Here is a 15,655-nt window from a genome sequence, read left to right as displayed (position 1 = left end):
TATATATATATATGCTCATGTGTGTAATGCCCACAGAAGCCAGAAAAGAACGTCAGAGCCCCTGAACTGGAGTTATAAACCATTGTTAGCTGCCATGTGGGTCCTGGGAACCAAACCCGGATCCTCTGTAAGAGTAGCCAGTGCTCTTAACCGCTGAGCCATCTCTCCAGCCACCCCCCACCAAGTGTGTACTTCTTATGAGATACGTATTTCTTTATTGGATGTCATCATTACTGTTTATCATAATGTTGAACTAAAGAAAAAACTTTAGTTTCCTGTTTGGACATCTTCATCCTTTTCCTCTAGAGACTGTATACAAGCTTATTCTTCATCCACATAATTCACCCAGTATCGACGTACTGTCTTGGCCTCCTAGAATGAACAAAAGAACAAAAGGCTGGAGAGATGGCTTAGCAGTTAAGCACACTGGCTGTCCTTGTAGAAGACCCAGGTTGGAATCCCAGCACCCACATGGCAGCTAACAACCATCCATAACTCCAGCTCCAGGGAATTTGACACCCTCCTCTGTCCTCTGAGGGCATTGCATAACACAGGTGCACTTACCTACCTGCAGGCATAACACTCATACATATAAAATAAAAATAATTTTTTAAATATTTTATTATTTTTATTTTATGTGTATGAGCATATTGCCTGCTTGTAAGTAAGTGCACCTGTGTTATGCAATGCCCACGGAGGACAGAAGAGGCCATTGGATCCCCTGGAACTGGAGTTAAGGACCATTGTTAGCTGCCATGTAGGTGCTGGAATTCGAACCTGGGTCTTCTGCAAGAACAACCAGTGTTCTTAACCACTGAGCCATCTTTCCAGCACAATAAAAATAAATTTTTTAAAAAATTAAAAATAAATACATTGACATAACTGTTTCTAACTCGTGTATAAAACTCTGAGGATGGCACCCATAGGCTGGATTGTGTACTAACTTTAACTCATTCTTAGCCATTTACTCCAACGCCCCAGGAATTAGAAATCAATTCATTCCTCTCCAGTGCCCACCATTACCTTGATGCTTTAGAACTTCACCTCTGGGCTGCTGGCCCATCTAATTCTCTAGCCTGGATCCTCAGGAACCTCACACTTGCTGGGATCCTAATCCTTCCACCTCCCCCTCCTTCCACCACCTCCTGCTCTCATCTGCCCTTTGATCTTATGGAGAGCCACAGCCTCCACCCTGGCAGAGAGAAGACAGGAACCAACCAACACAGGATGGGTCTGGATTACGTGTTCCAAGGTCAGGGGAGCTATGGCCACCAGAGCAGGCGCAGATCCACCCTTCATGGGCTCCGGAAGGTCACTCCTACAGGAAAGAGAGGAGAGACTTCTCTTAAAGACCACATTGAAGCTGTTGTCTGGGCATAAACTCAAAATGGCGATACACCGATACTTATTTTCTGCAAATATAACATTTTTCCCTTTTCATTCATTTTTCTGATATTAACCTTTTGGGGGTCACAGACTTTGTCAATAATAAGTTTTTTCTAAAACTTTCTTTAAGCCCTCTCTCCATGACAATAATGTGTCCTTAATCATGCTCAGTGAACTGCAAGTGCCGGTACCTGTCACCTCCCTGAGGTTATGAGTCTTAAGCATCCATTCCCACATTTAGTCCCTCGGGACTCTGAGTATGTTGCCCTGGTGAACCTCACATTGAGTGTATATCAATTTAGTGACTATCCCTACCTCCTTTCCTAATGACTTGAATCCATAAGACTATTTTAGGACAAACGAACTGGCGCTGGAGGAGATCATAGTCTCTAGGTCTTTAGAAATAAGGTAAATATATTTTTGGATTAGCATTTTGTATTTAACAGTTTCACTTTGGCAGATGTTTTGAGAGCCACAGATTCTAGCTAAGATGGCATTTGCTTCTAGTAAGACATTCCAGTCCTTGTAAAGGGCCATTATCAGCAAAACACAGTGTGTGTGCATCTGTGTCTACACGTTTGTGTGTGTGTGTGTGTGTGTGTGTGTGTGTGCATTTGTCTATATAGGAAAAAAATGGCATGTGTCCTGAAACTTTGCTGAAAATCTAAAGACATGGAGGATTTTCCCTGCCAGTTCCTTGAACAAGAAGCTGCATCTCAAGGATGAGTGTGTGATAGCATCATCTGAGTTACAAGGTGCTTTACTAAACTGTTAAGAACCTTCACTGCACTCAATCTGGACAGGACTCCGAAAAGAAAAGTGGACCCTGATCATGCCAAAGTAACAACAGATTGAAAACAGCATCCAGTCAGAAGGCTGTACCAAGCCTCATCAAGCCAGAGTGAGGCCAAAAGTGACGGTCCCCAAATCACTCTGAGCAGCAACAGAGACCAGGTTGGGACTAGACTTGTCGTTGTTAGAGCAGGGTCATCAGCACAGGGAGCATTTGGTCAGGCTGTGTACTCACTAGCTGAGTAACTCCAAGCCAAAGTTGTCTTACACAAGTGTCCCACACCCCAGGAGGCTGTGGGATCTAAGAAGATAAGCACGGTGTTAGTGTCTAGACCAGCGTGACACCTGGTCAGGACCAGCTGGCAGCCTGCAGCTCCTGTTCCCCCTTCTTATGAAATTACTGGTCAGGACAGTGAAGAACTGGGTCTGGACTAGACATGAGTTACAAGTGCTGTGTGATTGGACCAGCCTTTCAAAGAGCTGGTGCCACGGCCAGGCAAAACGTAGGACACCTTGCTTACATCACCGAACTCGGTCCTCCAACAACCCAAGGAGCAAGCATCACCACGTCTGCTATGCAAGATGAAGAAAGTGAGGCTGAGCCTGACCGAGGCTCACAGCTGTGAAAGAGCAGGACAGGTCTGACTCTGTACGCTGCTCACAGCTGGGAGAAGACCAACTGCAGCCTGGGAAGGCGGCTCAGTGGTAGAGCATCTGCCTGACATACACAGGATCTGAAGTTCAATCCCCAGCACTGTAAAACTTTCAAAAAGAAAACTGCCCCACAGGATAACAACTCATTTCAGGATGGAGCTGTGCAGTGTGCCCGCTCCTGCAGAAGCAGGACATCTTGCAGTGAGCCGCGCCACAGCATCCTGTCCTCACCAGGAGCTCCACGTGAGCAGAGGGTGGTGGGACCAGATGACAATTCATGCTCTCAGACTCCAGAGAAGCTGTGATGGAGGATGGTGCCTTGAGGCAGCGGCGGCTGGGCACCTGCCCATGTGTTAGTGCCAAGGACAATTGAGGAAGGAGTCTGGGGCTGGCAGAGACCCAAAGCAGGAGGCCGGGGGTGAGATCTGGACCTCACATTTCCTACTTCTGAGTCTTTTCACCTCCCACTGACAGAAAGGCCACAGTGTGGTTTTTCATTTATTTATTTGCTTTTGGCAAAACTTCCTCATTTCTCACTTTTTATTTCTCTTATTTTTTACATTTATTTATTGTGTGTGCATACACATGCATGCATGCACACACATGCCACAGCACGCATGTCAAAGTCAGAGGACAACTCACAGGAGACAATTTTTCTCCTTCCAAGATGAGGGCCCCAGGGACTGAACTCGGGCTTGGTGGCAAGCCACTTTACCTGCTGAGCCATCTCGCCAGCCTAATGATCATTACTGTGAGACTTACATGCCACCCGGGACCACATGGTGTCCTCTTGTCTTCTGGTGGAAGCCTCTCTGTGGACTCGCTGGGCTCTGGCACTTCAGAAAGCAGAGTGCAGGTGGTGCTCGAGGTTGCTGCCCAGTGGGCAAAGGGTCCTCTGCCCCTGTCTCCCTGGGCGGGGCCTCCGCTTGCTGCATGAGTCCACTAGGGACCATATAATCCAGCTTTTGGGAGTAAAGGACACTCATTTCGTTGTCATTCAGACAGAATTTTAGGTCAGAATTTGGGAAGAAAGGGTAGGCAATGCTCATTAACGTACATATGCATATTTAAATTTTTCATTATCTGATCCGTGCTAGTCTACAAAATCACACCCGACTGCCAAGAACCATCACTTGGGCCCCTCTTCTGGCTACAGCGCTTGTCCATCACCAGGCGCACTGTGACAAGGGAAGGAGCAGGAAGTGAGGCCCGAAGGGGAAAGGTGAGGTGCTGGGACCATTTGTTCTGCTTTTCAGTTGGACTCAATATCGGTAAGAAATTTTTTTCATAAAATTTTATTTTTATTTTTAGTGTATGAATGTTTTGCCTGCATGTAGGTAAGTACACTCATGTCATGCAATGCCCATATAGGCCAGAAGAGGGCATCAGATCCCTCTAGAACTAGAATTAAGGATGGTTGTTAGCTGCCATGGGGGTGCTAGGAATTGAACCCAGGTCCTCTGCAAGAGCAGTCAGTGCTCTCAACCTCTGAGTCATCTCTCCAACCCCTCAGTAGTTTTCTCTGAGATGGGATCTCATATAGCCCAGGCTGGCCAAACTCATTATGTAGCCAAAAATGACTGAACTTTCCATCCTCCTGGCTCCACTTCCCAAGTGCTAGGATTACAGGCATGTGCCACCATGCCCTGTTTATGTGATGCTGAGGTTTGAACCCAGTATTTCCTACATGTTTGGGAAGCACTCTGTCAACTGAGCTATATCTGCAGGCCCTGGACTTAAGATTTTATTTCATTGTAACCCAAACAATCCTGTCCATCCCTGACCACCCCCACATAAGATCCTGAGGTGAATTACAATTTGTCATGAATGGACTGGATCTTCACTCTGATTCTGGTCAGTGTCAACAGGCAGTTTCCTACACCCACAGGAACTGCAGATGTGACACCTCAGGCCTTGCAGTAAGGAGACACCATCCATCCCATCCCATCTCTGCCTGCACTTCCCAAATCTATGTCCAAGGCAGGACAGACATCACGTGTGCTGCATCTAGGCCCATAGGACACTGACCAGACCTCCAGCTCTGTGCTCAGCATACAGGTCTGCAAAGCGGCCGTCCTTCTCCAGCAGTCTTCCCGGGTGGCACCAAACAGAGAAAAGCAAACACAGGGGAAGCTGTCAGGCTTGGCACTCCTTGAGTACACAGAGGCTTTGGTCACAGGCCCTCTGCATCCTCACGCTGGATGCCCTTGGCTGGGCTTCATCCCACAGGAGGCCACGGTGATGAGGCAGCTGCAGCCTAGCGAGCGTGCAGTTATGCTGGATGGGTGGCATGAATTTCAGATGAGCTGTGTGGCAATCCATCCGCTGTTCAGGCCACAGACACTGTATTTTTCTTTTGATCTTACCATGTACTGAAAATAAATCTTGGCATAAAAATGGGCCTACATCAACTGCAAGAGCGCACTGTGCTGGAGGGAAGGCCCTGGGACAGGCTCGGGGGACAGTACCCTCTAACCACACTCTGGCTGTTCATGACGCACCCCATTAGCCTCTCTGGGCCTGGTTCCAGATCTGCAGTAAGTGATATACTCAGTTACTCACAGGACTGAGAAAGAGGACTATCTACCCTTAGGAAGATGTTCACAATGTAAGTGCCCTGCAGACACATCTCACAATGCACTAAAGGCACATTTCGCACCTTGTCCCCTTGCCTACATTCTGGAAACAGAGCTAAGGGAAACTCCTAATGCCTCAGCCAGCCCCAGAGACCTGGGACCTTGGATAATCCTTGGTCAAAGCACAGACTTCCTCATACAGCCTCAAGGAGTCCATTAATTGTACTGGGGCTAGTTTTTCTTTTGCTATTTTTGTTTTGGTTTGTTGGTTTGTTTGGGAAATTATTTGTATTTCACTGTGTTCCCCTGGCTGGTCCCAAATTCCCTATGTAGACCAGGCTGGCCTTGAACTCATAGCGATCCATCTGCCTCTGTCTCTCATGTACTGGGATTAAAGGTGTGCACCAGCAGGCCAGCCCCGGCGCTGTGCTCAGGCCACAGGCTCTAGAATGTACCTCTGGTGTTCCTCAGCAGACCCTGGCATGCTCTCCCTTTCCTTCCTCGTTGCTGCTCCTGGAGTGCCCGGGGCATCTGCAGCAACGAAGTGAGCCACGCTGGGCTCCCTGGGGCTCAGCTGAGCCCACAGCACAGCCAGGGTCACCAGAGACCAAAGGAAAGCAAGCCAGGCTGGCTGACCTGAGCTAGGAGAGGACAGGTGCCGTTTGTCTCCGTGCAAACACCAAGGCAGAAGCAAACCCAGGGTCTTCTGTCACCTCTGACAGCTGTTTGACAAATTGCTTTCTTGGGAAGAGCGCTCCAGCCAGGGGAGGACGGGTATTAATTGTGAGCTCTGGTCGCTGCCTTTGAGGTACACAGGGAGCCCCAACAGCTGGAGAATGCAGCTCCGGTAAGGGACTTCAGGAGTCCCGGGGTACAGGCTGTGTGCACCCAGGAGGGGGTTAGAGGAGGTCCTTGCATGAGGCTCCTGCAGAGGTGACAGGTGGCCCCCAATGCCAGTCTCAGACAAAGGTGACCTCCCATTTCAAGGGAGAAGAGGGGAGGGAAACCAGCACAGACCTGAGGGTGCTGCATGGGTGCCCACGTAGTGACTGAGCTGTGACTCGGTAAGCACAGCTACGTCCCAGAAGCCTTTTCCTGAGGGCTTCCCTGCGTCACCCACATTTTCAGGGATCCCAGACCTTTGTCTCTATGTACTCGATGTAAGAAAATGGAAAACATACTAACTTCAGAGAAAAAGAGGCAAACAGGATTTTTTGAAAACTCGGCCTTCTGTGTTTTCAATCTAAAATTTGTTTTTATTATGTACCAAAGGCTATTTATTTCCTGTTCCTGTGAATTAAATAATGCAAAGAACTTCATGCAACTCACGCCCTTGAAGGGGCCTTCGCTCCCTGCACAGTGAGCGTTATTTGGATATTGTTCCTGAGTTGATCCCTGGTGTGTGGAAATGGGGATCAACTGAAGGAAGGGAAGACCTGCGTTTCCACAATCATGTGGATTGGCTTAATCCAAGATAAAGAGAATATTTTGAAGGTACTGAAGGAAATCCTGAGGAAGAGGACAGTGTTGGGGGGGGGGCGGACCTGATCACAGGCACTGCTGGATCTGGGACTCACACTTGGGAAGAGGGTCATATTCCCAGGCCAGACAGGCCTTTCCTAGCCCTGGCAATTTCCCCCCATTCCAGCTGATTAAAGGATGCCAGAAAATGAGTTACTCTTAAATTGCAACAACAAAGGCTTGTCTCCTCTTTTCAATCAAAACAGCTTGGCTGCCCAATTCAAATGCTAATAGCGGGAACTGAATTGGTCCCTAAACGAGGGAAACACTCCCCCAACACCACCCACCACCCCCAAATGACCAGCAAGTGGCTTCTTTGCTATAAGAATCTGCAGGCTTCCCTCAGGTGGATGCTCTGTTAAATGCCTCCTGGAAACAGCCCTGTGGTGGTGGATGAGGAAGTTTCTCAGAGGAGTCTAGAGGAGAGGCTTTGATCCACACAGGTCCTGACTGGAAAAGAACTTGGCCTCCTGTAGGATCAGCTCCCATGTTGAGTATTCAGGACATTTTACTGGATCTGAAGGCAACCTCAGACAGAGTGCCTTGTTGAGGAGAAAGCTCCAGGTTTGGAGCTGGTTGCCATCGCCCCAGGCCAGCCTACTTTCTCGATAGTCTTGCTCCCATGAGTTCTCAACAAAGGACTTACTTGTTTTGTCAGTTCCCTAGGACCCATTTCCTCGCCTCGCCCCCTCCCTGACACTGTGGTAGACACCTGCACAGCCTGCAACCTCCTGCTCACTTTATCCTCCTGAAGCTCATAGGGAAGGCCACGGCCTGATGGCCCAAGTTCAAATCCTGACTCTTTCCACTTTGGCGGCAACCTCAGGCCAGGTCCTGTAGGGTTCATTGTGTCCTCGGTCATTGTTGGAGGAACATGAGGACAATGCCCACCTTCATGTAGTTGCAGGGAGTATTCACCGTGCACTGTGGGGGTGCTGCAGCCAGAAGGCTGAGACCCCAGCCCACGTCTCCTGCCATATGGAGCCTTGGTCCCTTTTTCTATAAGGGTCTTGGAACACCGCTTATCTCTAAGGTCCTCCTGAAGAGTAGCTGGTACACTAGGTCCAGGCCCTAACCCACAGCTGGGATTAGATTATTTTCATTCACAGAAAATGGAGATGACATGCTTTGAACACTTTGCCTCTGCCGTTACTGCATCTTGTTATATTTACTTTGCTTTTTGCCTTGTTGGTCACTTGCACTGTCTGTTTTGACATCCCCACTACACTCAGCACATCCCAAAGCTGTGTGGGTAACCAGGAGGTCTACTTCCATCCGACTAGTGAGTTCTCATTGCTAGAGTCAGGTTTCCACTAACGGGCTGACCATTCCAGTCCTAGGGTGAAGAGCCTCCTCCTTCCTACGTTCTTCCAGAGCCTCAAGGGGCAGAGGTGGAGTTCCCATTCAGTTACACTGTACCAGGACCTCCCTCGTGATTGGAACACACGTTCTTTTTCTAGGAGGTAGTTTCAAGACTACTTGGTAGAGTGACAATTTCTTAGACTATCGATGTGAAAAGGAGGGGGAAGATGACAGGGACCAGAGTGTTCAGACATACTTGAAGCAGACGTTAGGCCTGGCACCCAGCTCAGTGGTAAAGCACTTGCTTAGCTTGGCCAGGCTTTGGCTTCTATAGGAAGGGAAGGGGGTGGGAGGAAAGGGAAGGGAAGAAAGCCCAAACCTGAGCATGCTGGTTCACACCAGAATCCCAGCCCTTGCAAAACTGAAGCAGGAGGATTCTGAGTTTGGGCTGCAGAGAAAACCAAAACCATGTGTCAAAAAAAGGGGGCGGGGCTGGAGAGATGGCTCAGTGATTAAGAACACTGGTTGTTCTTGCAGAAGACCCGGGTTCGAATCCCAGCACCCACATGGCAGTTAACAACTGTCCATAACTCCAGGGGATCTGACAGCCTCTTCTGTCCTCCTCAGGCATTGCATGACATGGGTGCACTTACATGCAGGCAATACACACATACACAAAATAAAAATAATAAATAAAATATTTTTTTAAATGGGGGTGATGGCACACAGAGGCAGGCAGAGTTCTATGAAACTGAGACCAGCCTGGTTGACATAACAAGTCCAGGCCAGCCGGGGCTACAGGGAGACCCCACTTCAGAAAACAAAATAAAAGGGAAGGACTTACCTTCTGGAAAATTCCATGTTAGCCAGAGAAGTTGAATACATCTGATACAAAAGACTAAGATACGTCTCACTTCGGGACTTCTTGTTTGTCTTACAAACCGTCTTGTTCTGTAAGACACATTTCATCTTAACACATTTTTCACGCTCACCTTGCAACTAGCATTTGAATGTCCCCCAGATGGGGAAGCAAACCCCCTCACACATCTCCCGCACTAACTGATACTGTGCAGATTTTCAGATGGTTCGGTCTTAATAGCTGCTCTCCCCTATTTACGTGATGATGCCTGTGGTATGGGGGGCATTCCACCTGCCTGCCTCCTCAGCTTCACAGTCCTCTAGGTGTGATGTTAGTACTTAGGGCTGGGGTGTGGGAGGGCACAAGGGAACCTACATCAGGCTAACACCGGAAAAACAAGATATTTTAATAACACAGCGAAAGGTGCATCAAGTTCACTGTTTGGGATAATGTTTTAAAAATCCCAACACACTGATATGACTTAAACCACTCTTTAACAAACAAGGAGAAAGTATTTATATTTACTTAAGGATTTAATTGTTTTGGGGGGACCTCAATATATGCTAAGTATAAGCTTAGCTACTAAGCTACAGCCCCACACTGGATATTACATAAAGAAAAAAAAACCCTACAAAAATAGCTAGAAAGCCAGAGTCAAATACAGTTACAGGGACAGGGGAGAGGATGGTTCAAAAAGCAGATGGCAAACTGATGAGGGTTGTGAAGCTGGGGACGGGGCAGGTGAAGGGACTGCCTGTCTGTGCCCTAGGAAAGGCTCCAGCCCCAGAGGCCTGCAATAGGGAGTCAACTACAGTTCAGCTAACACTCCAAACTGAGACTGCCACCCTAGGCATGCTGGGACTGGGAGCACACCCTGCTCCTCTGAGCCAGGCAGAACCTGCCATCACAGTTACATGCAGTCCTACCAAAGTGGGCTCTCCCAGACTGGACTAGAGCGACAACCAGACAACATAGCCACAGCTCAGGAAAAGGAAACTGGAAATAAAGAGGTTGCCTAGACCTGGGGGCACAAGCCCATCATCCCAGCTACTATGGAGAATGAGGCTGAGAGATTGCACATTAACTGCCTGCCTAGGCAACTTAAGGAGACCCTGTTTCAAAACATAAAATTTTAAATGGACTGGAGATGTGGCTCGTGGCTAAAGTGCTTGCCTGGTATGTGTGAAGCCCTGGGCTCAATCTCCAGTGTCACGGGAGAGGGAGGAGGAGAAGCTACAGCGAGAAAAAGGGGAGGGAGGGACGCGATATAGTCCAGGCAGGTCCCTAAGAAGGGTGCCAACTTAAGGAGACCCTGTTTCAAAACATAAAATTTTAAATGGACTGGAGATGTGGCTCGTGGCTAAAGTGCTTGCCTGGTATGTGTGAAGCCCTGGGCTCAATCTCCAGTGTCACGGGAGAGGGAGGAGGAGAAGCTGCAGCGAGAAAAAGGGGAGGGAGGGACGCAATATAGTCCAGGCCGGTCCCTAAGAAGGGTGTGTGGTAGAATCGCTGCATTTCGCAGGAGGGGATGTATGTATGGGGCTGCGCATCACTTTGTTTATGAGTACATCCTCACAAATGTTTCTTTTACCTGGTCCTGAGCTTGGGAGAATGCTCTATGTGCCTATAGCCTGGTAAATAAATTAAACATGGTCCATTTCTAGCCTTCATAGTTCAAGGCAGCCTTGGAGGGAAGCTTGCTCATTACATTGCAGAGCTTGAAGAATCTCAGCACGCCAAGGTGCTCACACTTTGATAGAGCCGCAGACTCACAGAAGCTGGATGGGTTTGTAGATAGATAATCCAGCCAAACACACCTGCTTTTGTGACCTGCTCTCCAACCCAGCTCCTTCGCCATCCCTTGGTAAAGTGACATCCTGAGCTTTCCTCCTCCCCTTCTCCACTACTGATTCCGGATTTCCCACCTCCCACCCTTTGGCCCTCTTCTAGGAATAAAGGTGTTCTAAAGGCCCAGCAGGGAGAGAAAGGTCACAGAAAGGTGCAGCGGTGACTGTGGAGTCAGAGTCGCACACACTCACCACCTCCTGTCCCTGATGCAGTCTTCGGGTCGCTTCTCGCTGTTGGCACCTTCTCCTCCATTCCGTAAGTCGAGAAAGAAGATTCTTAGAAGAAAATGAGAGGTCCTCTTACAAACAACTTCAACACCAGGGCTAGCATTGTAGCTTGGGTCGTAGAGTGCTTGCTTAGCATGCACAAAGCCCTGGAGTTGATCCCTAGCACCCCAGGAAGCCAGGTGTGGTGGTACATGCCTATAATCCCAACATTCAGGAGGTGGCAAAGAAGGATCAGGGGTTCAAGACCATCCTCCTTGGCCAGCCTGAACTGCAGGAGGCCATACACAGGAGTGGAGCCCCTTTCCTGCGTCAGTAAAGACCACAGCACTTCACCAGCAGCAGGAACATGATCTAGGAAATCTAACGGATTTTCTACTGGTGATGCACACTAGTAGTTTAAAGACACATGGTCATTCCATGTGGTCCTTTTCAACAAGGTGCAGAATGTTCTCCCCTTCCAAACTCCACCACCTTTTGACAGCCCTGCCCTCATCACAGGGACCGAGGCCTGCTTCCATCTTCTGGACATGCTGGGCTCACTTGACCCCCAGCCTCTGAGCCTTTGTGCTCCTGCTCTGGACAGCTGTGTGATATCACCACACTGGGCTTGTCCCAGCCACTTCCCCTTCTTCTCAGTGTCATCTGCATCGATCTCGGCCACCCAGAGAGAGCTGGTGAGGTGGGTAGGAACATCCCCAGGAGCCACCACACCACAGTCAGGAGCAGAGAGCAGCCGAGACCCATGGGAACGTGAGGAGCAGAGGCAGGAAGAGGGGCACAGGTTCCTGAGCCGCACACCGAGAACAGAGTAAATGCAGCCAACGAGGCCAAGGCTGGGCACGGGAACGAAGGGAAGAAAATGAAAGCCAGAGAACCAGATATGACCTCATGCAGATTTGGCAAGTTAGGGGAGGCATATGGCCTGGTCCTGGAGCTCCCCAAATATCAAACACCCGCACCCCAAGTGAGAAACCTTGGTAATCATAAAGAAATTAAATGTAGGCATTCCCAACCCAGATGGTTTCATGAAAGAATTAGACCCAACACTTAAGAATAATTAACACAAAACTTTACACACTCTGGACGATGACTGAGGAGAGGCGCGATTCCCACGTCGTTTTATGAGGCCAGTATCATCCTGACATCAAAAAAAGAGAAAGGAAAAAACAGAGGGAAACTGCAAACCAAGGGCTTCATTGTCAGGCAACCTAACACCTATTCACTCCACACAGGGCTCTGACATACCAGAGAAAGGGTTCTATCCAAGTCCTGGTTGGCAAACCAGTGAGCTGACTGGGAGTTACCTGTGCTGACCCCAGCCGACCCCATGGTGGGTACCAGTGTCCAAGCAGCCCACAGGCCACCAGAGACAAAAGCTCATGGGAGGTTATCTTCAGCTGCAGAGGAAGGGACCTCATCTCTGGAAAAATGGACCCCAGGAGGGCCCAACATACATCAGAAAGTTGTTCTCAAGATGGAGGCCGGAGCCAGCACATGCAGGAGGAAACTGGGAAAGACTGGGAAAGGCAGATGAGGGACACAGAGGGTATCCAGGTGGGGAAGGCTGAGCACCAAGCTCATTGTGAGGATGTGTAAGGCCTGACTGAAGATCTGCGGAGTCAAGGAGATGGGGCTAAAGACAGGGAGAAGCTATGTGGGATTTTAATATAAAATGCCTCCCATGGCTTCCTGAGTTTGAACACTCGGTTTCCTGCTGGTGACGCTGTTTTGAGAGGTTGCTAATCTGTTCAGATATGAGCAAGCTGTCCAGGCCTGAGTCACAGCCAACATTCCTCTCCATGACGGACTGAATCGCCTTAAACCATGAGCCAAAATGGATCCTTCTGCCCTTAAGTTGTTCTAGTCATGTATTTTATCATGGTGACCAAGACATCATATACACGGAGGCATCAGCAACGGGACGTGGAGACAGACTGGGTGTGGGGAGGGAGAAGGCAGAGCAAGGGCAGCCCTAGGCTCTTGGCCTGCAGATAATTCCCTTTCTCTTCCTTCATTAACCCTCACAAGACTCCATCACTTGGCCCTGTTGGCAGTGAGGGATCCAGTGGCCTCCTAATGCCACACAACCCATCAGGAGCAGGGTCTCCCCAGAAGTAAGTGGTGTTAGGCGCACACACACACACACACACACACACACACACACACCTCCTTTTAGAATATCTCATGCAAAACTAAAAGTGACAGAAAAACTAAAATCCTGAAGTCCTTTTGTAAATAGAATAATACTGCAAGCAGAGTAGAAAGGAAAGAAAGGTATTAACTGGAACCTAAAACTCAGATATGAAATTAAGAGGAAACATTCAGTCCCACGGCTGCAGTCGGACTCTTTATCATCCATTCCTCTGAGGTCAAAAGCAGAGGCTATATACGGGAAACTACAAGAAGGGAGCCTAGTGGTGTCTTCACAGCTTAACCTTAAACTCAAACCCAGAGCGCTGTGGGTACACAGGTACATGCATTCATAGTACACAGATGTGCATGGGGCCCTTCACTAGGACCCTCCAGTACACAGATACCCATGGGACCCTGGACAGACCCTCCAGTACACAGATACCTATGGGACCCTGGACAGAAACTACAAGAAGGGAGCCTAGTGGTGTCTTCACAGCTTAACCTTAAACTCAAACCCAGAGCGCTGTGGGTACACAGGTACATGCATTCATAGTACACAGATGTGCATGGGGCCCTTCACTAGGACCCTCCAGTACACAGATACCCATGGGACCCTGGACAGACCCTCCAGTACACAGATACCCATGGGACCCTGGACAGACCCTCCAGTACACAGATACCCATGGGGCCCTGGACAGACCCTCCAGTTGAGGAACTTTCCCATGTGCTCAGCCCAGTGCTCCTGGGGACATGAAGAGCCATTCAGAACTGCATTAAATGCTGTGGGCACAGATCCCAAGGGCGGAAATGCATCCCTCCTTGTAAAGTTAGCTGGTGGTGGCTCAGCATAATACCTGGGACACCCGGTGAAGAGGAAAAGGAAGTGGTCAAAGTCATGCTTTTTTGCAAACTTCAAAGGTCGCCCCTCCCCCCTCTTTACATTTTACTGTCTGGGGAGCTAACTGGTCAGCAGCTGTTGGCCAAGATTGTCTCTGCATCAAACCTGCCTCCTCCCAGCCCATAAAACTATAGCCAGGAAGTGGGTGCAGGGGTGCCTCGAATAATCTCCCTAACACCCTTGGGTGAAGGCAAAGGACCAGGCCAAAGGAGGCTGGTGAAGCCTCGCTGAGTGGGTGAGTTCCAGGCCAGCGAGAGACCCTGTCTCAAAAAATAAGAGCTGTGACACCATGGTTGACCTCAAGCTCCACACACACGTACGGCTGGCTCTAGGCAGTGGAAACAGCATTTCTCCAGCACCAATCCTCTCGTTGCTGGAGCTCTCAAGGTGTCAGACACGCAGGGTCTCTACATACTGTGGGTTAACTGCATCCCTGGTTTAGCACTTAGACACTTGCATGGCTTTGGGGGAGGGCATTGCATGTAGCTATGGGATATGGGTATGTATGTTCACATGTGTGTGGGTACACGTGTATATATGTGTGTTGAGAGGCCAGAGGTTGATGTCAAGTGTCTTCCTTGATCTCTCTCTATTTACTGGGGCAGGGCCCCTGATTTGATTAATTTAGTTCGTGGCTTGTCCCTAGGGATCCCCTACCTTCACCTCCCAGCACTGATGACAGGCAGGCTGCATGCTTGGCTGGCTTTTAACTCGGTGCAGAGGATCCAAGCTCTGGACTTCATTTTTACACTGCAAGTGTGTCACCCAGTGAACCACCTCCCAAGCCCCCATAACATCTTTTTAAAACTCTTTTAGAATTTATTTTAGTGTTCGCATGTCAACATGTGTGTGTTGAGGTTGTGGGACTTGGCTCTCTCCTTCCACCATGTCGGTTCTGATGATTAAACTCAGGTCATCAGGCTTGGTGGCAAAGCATCTCACCTACTAAGCCATCTCTCCAGCCCCGTGACATTCTTCGTAACAAAGAAATCAGTCTATTGAGTATTTCACAATTTTTTCTACTGGATTCTACAAGGTGGTTCATGGCATCTCTTTCCACCCAGATTCTTCATGTGGTCAGAATAAATATATTTTGGACCATCTGAATTCCTAAGGTCTATGATTTCTACTTGCAGTGGAACCACAGAGTCTGCTTCATCTGGAGATGAGACACACTCCAGGTATAACTAAGACAAGTCCTATAACACAGCGTAAGTAAAATTTCACATGTCTTTTTCTGGCAGGAGTAGACAGTAAAGCTATTTCTATAGCTGCTGAAGTCCAAACTCCAGCATTTAAGGGCAGTCAGGCATTCTTATGTTGAAATTGGAAGTTTTAGAATTTTTGTTCATATACATATATATATATATATATATATATATATATGTCTTTTTGAGACAGGGTCTCCCTGTAGCCCCAGGTGGCCTGGAACTCACTATGTAGACCAGGCTGGCCTTGA

At 48.8% G+C, this 15,655-nt stretch overlaps 1 protein-coding gene across 8 annotated transcripts in view; it reads right to left on the bottom strand.

The window, feature by feature from the left end:
- Nucleotides 1–215: 215 nt before the first annotated feature.
- The window catches only part of Sft2d1 (SFT2 domain containing 1), a 115,327-nt gene continuing 99,887 nt past the window's right edge, over nt 216–15,655 (bottom strand). For 4 of the 8 annotated variants that reach the window (XM_017798678.2, XM_029564525.1, XM_029564524.1 and 1 more), the window contains 7 exons: nt 12,244–12,303; nt 11,130–11,213; nt 9,076–9,182; nt 4,861–4,921; nt 3,595–3,794; nt 1,219–1,318; nt 216–372 (listed from right to left, as the gene is read on the bottom strand). In XM_017798678.2, coding sequence (XP_017654167.1) covers nt 322–372; nt 1,219–1,318; nt 3,595–3,794; nt 4,861–4,921; nt 9,076–9,182; nt 11,130–11,213; nt 12,244–12,303 — 663 coding nt within the window. In that variant the 3' untranslated portion in view covers nt 216–321. Of the gene's footprint in view, nt 373–1,218; nt 1,319–3,594; nt 3,795–4,860; nt 4,922–8,458; nt 8,680–9,075; nt 9,183–11,129; nt 11,214–12,243; nt 12,304–15,655 lie in introns of those variants that run through there. The other 4 variants (XM_008835113.3, XR_003849834.1, XM_029564523.1 and 1 more) reach the window with 4 other exon arrangements.

Source organism: Nannospalax galili, unplaced genomic scaffold (assembly GCF_000622305.1).
Source record: "Nannospalax galili isolate Female #2095 unplaced genomic scaffold, S.galili_v1.0 scaffold1157, whole genome shotgun sequence".
Taxonomy (NCBI): domain Eukaryota; kingdom Metazoa; phylum Chordata; class Mammalia; order Rodentia; family Spalacidae; genus Nannospalax; species Nannospalax galili.
This window is presented reverse-complemented; position numbering and strand designations above follow the sequence as displayed.